A 4988-nucleotide genomic window follows, 5' to 3' on the forward strand; every position below is an offset into this window, starting at 1 on the left:
GATACACACACATATTTATATATATATATATATATATATATATATATCATTATACAAGTGAGTGGACAAACAAGAAGCACTTGCCCAAGGAACTGGTTTCCATGCCGGTGGCACGTAAAATGCACCATCCGAACATGGTCAATGCCAGTGCCACCTGACTGGCCCCTGTGCCGGTGGCATGTAGAAAGCACCCACTACACTCTCAGAGTGGTTGGTGTTAGGAAGGGCATCCAGCTGTAGAAACCTTGCCAGATCAGATTGGAGCCTGGTGCAGCCTCCTGGCTTGCCAGTCCCCAGTCAAACTGTCCAACCCATGCTCGCATGGAAAGCGGATGCTAAACAATGATGATGATGATGAGGATGATGATAGCTGTTACCACCAGTCTACAGCCATTTCTTCTTCAAACTACGTGCAGTCTTCTCTTCATGGCAACAACGGTAGCTTCAGCATTTGCCATCATTTCACTTACTATATTAGTTGTGCTTTATTAACATTATGTCATCTGCTTTCCAACCGATTTCCTCTTTTTTTGAGATTCTAACTCAGGATTTCATTTTTCTTCATCTGATTGGATTATAAACACCATTTTTTACCGGTTTGAAAACAATGCGAAGAGAACCTTGTGGAATTACGATACAGCTTAGCGGGGAGCACACTGTCGTCATTGTGTCTGTGTGTTTGCTACATGTGAACTGTTTCGTTACAAGCTCCATACTTCACTATTTTTTTCCCCCTTAATCAGGTACGACTCAGTTTTTCTCGCCGAAGAGAATCACATCACTCTGCCCCACTATCATGGCTGTCCTAAGATGTGGCTTGCCCAGCTGGAATCATACTTCGTATCCAATAACACTCAGTTGGCTCAGCAGCAACTGCACATCATGCTGAGTGGAATTCCTTCGCCATTAGTGCTCATCATCAGAGACCTGATCACAGACATACCACCCAACGCCTCCTACGACAGCATAAAGGCAGAAGTCCTCCAAGAGCCACTTTCACACACTCTTAGAGGACAAATATTTGGGAGACAGAAGAACCCCAACAAAGTTTTTACGCAGAATTCGTGAGTTGGGCCAACGGCTCAACAGAAGAAAATTTGTTCATGAAATAGTTATTTTTCTCTTGACTGCCATCCAACGTCCAGTCCATCTTAGTGCCAAATGAAGGAGGTTAACTCACTGGAACAGATAGCTACATCTGTGGACAAGAACCTGGAGTTCTCCAGGCCTCCCTTCTCTGCTGACAAGGGTGTAGCTATCATTTCATCTAAAAGTAGTTGGGATTCTTCATCAACCAATGTGGCAGACCATGCAGAAACCTTGACGGCAATTAAGGACTTGGTGCAACAGGTTTTGCAGTTGTGTTGTGTGCACACCGTCTTTTTCCTCCAATTGCATTCCAGGAATTGTTCTTCTTCTCGCCAGCGCATCATCACTTTGTCCAACATGCAGTGTTAGTACCATGAACAATTTGGGGATAAGGCACATCAGTGTGTGGCTCAAATCTTACATTAAATTAAGGGGTTAAAAAACTTGATAAATTTTAAACAACCAAGACTGCATACAAAGTTTACTGATTGAAACACAATTAGAATGCCAGTGAAGCACAACAAAAACAGAGGCTTTTGAGGGTCACTGGGGAAGCTACGCTCACTGGACTCCCTTAGCTATGAATCTCATGCCTTTGGCACCCAAGCTATTTCCTGCAAAAGCTTGGGGTAGTCTTGTACAGCAAGTATAGCTCAAAACCCACTTTATAAATGGGGGTCGTCTTGTACACCCAGTCAGATTATACACCAGCATATACGGTATATAGTTTGCAAATTCATTCCAATGCTTGTTGGAAATTAAGGAGTGAAAATAAATAAAAGCAAAATAAAAACAGTTAAGAGGTCCTCATAATATATACAAAATAGATGTTGAATTTAGGCAATGGTAAAAATAAAAATGGCACACTGACCTTTTTGGAATAAAAGTCTGAGACAGGAGACATAATTCCACTCACAACTTGATATCTTCCTGTTTTGTTTAGAGAATCTCGAGCTAGTTCTAAAAGTGAGAGACAAAAGTGGATTAATGTGGTGAATCTGAACATTCACGTGTGTGTGTGTGTGTGTGTGTGTGTGTGTGTGTGTGTGTGTAAGTGCTTGAATTATTATGGTTATTAAATTATTAATTCAAAAGTTTTAAATTCACATCATCCACTGCAACACATATTCTGATGCAAGTCACACTTGAGTTTTAAAAAATTACCCACAAGAGATCAGACACAAAGTATTTTCTGAACCTGAATAGGAAATCTGGTCTTAATGATGACGTTTTGGCAATGTGTGTGTGGTGGTGGTGGGGTGGGGATTGTAAAGCAGTCACAAGCATTCCCCAGAGATTGTGTGACCCAATATTTGTAGTGACATTGAGGGGTTTTAGTTGTTTATGATTAGAGAAGGTAGACTATAAAATTATATCATCTCTGTAATATTGAAGGGGTCTAGTTGTTAGAGAAGAATGTTTGCTTATGGAGATGTTATCATCCTTCTGGTGTGTTGACTGTGTGTGTGTGAGAGTCATCTAGGTATGTGTATAATTAGAAGTATCAATTAACAGGTCCTTAAAAGTGTACGGGGCTTGACTGAACCCTGACAAATTTTGAAGAATTCATGTTTAAAATTGCCTTTACATCTCAGTATTTGATAAGCAAAACAAAAAACATAATTCTAGAAACAAAACTTAGTGATTGTTGTTGTGAATGGAGCATAAGAAATGAGTGCAACAAGTGGTAAGATATGAGACATGTTGTACCTTATGAAAGCATGGACAAAGAAAAAAGTAAAACAATGATAAAGAGAAAGACAGAATCTCTCTTCCATCTCTATGAAAAACAGATGTTAAATGATGATTAAATCAGTTTATTTAAATGTTACAAACAATTTCATAATTTTTTCACTTGGATATTTCCTGTAAGTGTCCAATCTTTAATAAAATATCGCAGAACACCCAAACAAACATTTACATATTTTATTCACTGCCTTTTGGCAATCATCACAAATTCCTTTACATTCTAGTTTTTTTCTTTTCCATTTTTAAATTTATTTATATCAAATATTTTTTCATTCATTTTACGTCTGTTTTCCCCCACAGACATAGGCTAGAATGATATGTTATTGAGGCATTGTTTTGTGGATGTCTGTGTATGAACAGTGATGCTACATGGCAGTGAAACATGTGCTGTGACCACCATGTGTAGGCTTGCAAGAAATGAAGCTAGTATACTCCGCTGGATGTGTAATGTCAGCGTGCATGTACAACAGAGTGTAAGCATCTTGAGAGAAAAGTTGGGCATAAGAGGCATCAGATGTGGTGTACAAAAGAAACAACTGCACTGGTATGACAAAGTGGTGAACTCTAACGGTGGAGGGAACCTGTGGAAGAGGTAGACCCAGGAAGACATGGGACAAGGTGGTGAAGCATGATCTTCAAATGTTGGGCCTCACAGAGGCAATGACAGGTGACCAAGACCTTTGGCGATATGCTGTGCTTGAGAAGACCCATCAAGTCAAATGAGATGATAGTCATGGCCAATGCCAGTGTTGTGTAACTGGCACGTAAAAAGCACCCTCGAACTTTGGGCAATATGCCATGCATGAGAAGACCTGTCCAGTCAAGTGAGACCATAGTCATAGTCTATGCCAGTTTCACATAACTGGCACCCGTGCCAGGTGATTGAGATCTTTGGTAGTATACTATGCTTGAGAAGACCTGTCAAGCCAAGTGAGATCTCACTGTCATGGCTGATGTCGGTGCTGTGTGACTGGCAACTGTGCTGGTGGCACACACAAAAAAGCACCCACTACACTCTTGAAGTGATTGATGTTAGGAAGGACATCCAGCTGCAGAGACCATGCCAAATCAAATTGGAACCTGGTGCAACTCTCCAGCTTACCAGTTTTCAGTCAAACCATCCAACCCATGCCAGCATGGAAAACAGATGTTAAATGAAGATGATGATGATGTCCTTCCTGATGTTAGCCCCTATCTGTTTGCAAATAAAGGATCTCTCCATTATTTACATTGGACAGATATGTGTCCTCATATTGTCTGTTGTTACCTCAGCGTTTCGGCTGATTTACTCTCCAGCCTTCATCAGGTGTCCTGGCAGAATTTTGAACCCAACCTTAGGTTCTCATTCCTAAGGTATTTTTTTGCTGATGTTATTATTATTATGATTATTATCATCATCATCATTATTATTATTATTATTATTATTATTTATTCAAGGCACTGCCTGGAATTGAACTCGCAATCTTGGGGTTAGTAGCCTACGCTTTTAACCATTACACCATATGCCCGGGCGTACCATGAAACGGCAAAAACTCAGGCTGCCAGTGTGAAAAAATATTAATGATAATGAGAGGGAGAAGGGAAAAAGAGGGAGAGTTGGATTGAACGAAGAGATCTTAGGTTTTTTTTTTAAATATATGGCATGGAAGACGAAACTGTGTTTACATCGATAATGAAATGAAATAATAAAGTAACTGGAAAAGCACTCGGAGAGCGCAGACCTCCGCCAAGCAGCTCGTTTTAAGATAGATATGTCAGTAAAATTACTAATAGAGAAACAAAAATAAACTTTAAATACAGCAACACCAACATAGGTTACGTTGAAACGATGAACGTGTTTTCAAGGGAGATAATCAAAGAGCGTAACATTGTAATACTTCATGTAAAGTAAATATAACAAATGAAAAACCCTTCAAGAATCCATAAAAATTCCCAGATCACTACCAAAATTTCATCATCTGTTCCTGGTGTCATTACCAACTTTTCCTGCAAGTTTCATCAAATACTGTCCACAACGTTTTGAGTTATTTTGCACACAGGCGGACAGACAGACAAACCAACACTGATGAAAACATAATCTCCTTCTTTGGTGGAGGTAATAATAATTTGCACTGAAAAGGAGGTTTTAGATGTGTACTGGGTTGGAAAAC

General features: G+C 39.7%; 1 protein-coding gene across 3 annotated transcripts in view; it reads right to left on the reverse strand.

The window, feature by feature from the left end:
- LOC106870756 (nicotinamide/nicotinic acid mononucleotide adenylyltransferase 1) overlaps positions 1-4988 on the reverse strand; it is a 38951-nt gene that overhangs the window by 23574 nt on the left and 10389 nt on the right. For all 3 annotated transcript variants that reach the window (XM_052975170.1, XM_014916952.2, XM_014916951.2), the window contains one exon: positions 1961-2049. In XM_052975170.1, coding sequence (XP_052831130.1) covers positions 1961-2049 — 89 coding nt within the window. The remainder of the gene's footprint in view (positions 1-1960; positions 2050-4988) is intronic.

Source organism: Octopus bimaculoides, chromosome 2, assembly GCF_001194135.2.
Source record: "Octopus bimaculoides isolate UCB-OBI-ISO-001 chromosome 2, ASM119413v2, whole genome shotgun sequence".
Taxonomy (NCBI): Eukaryota; Metazoa; Mollusca; class Cephalopoda; order Octopoda; family Octopodidae; genus Octopus; species Octopus bimaculoides.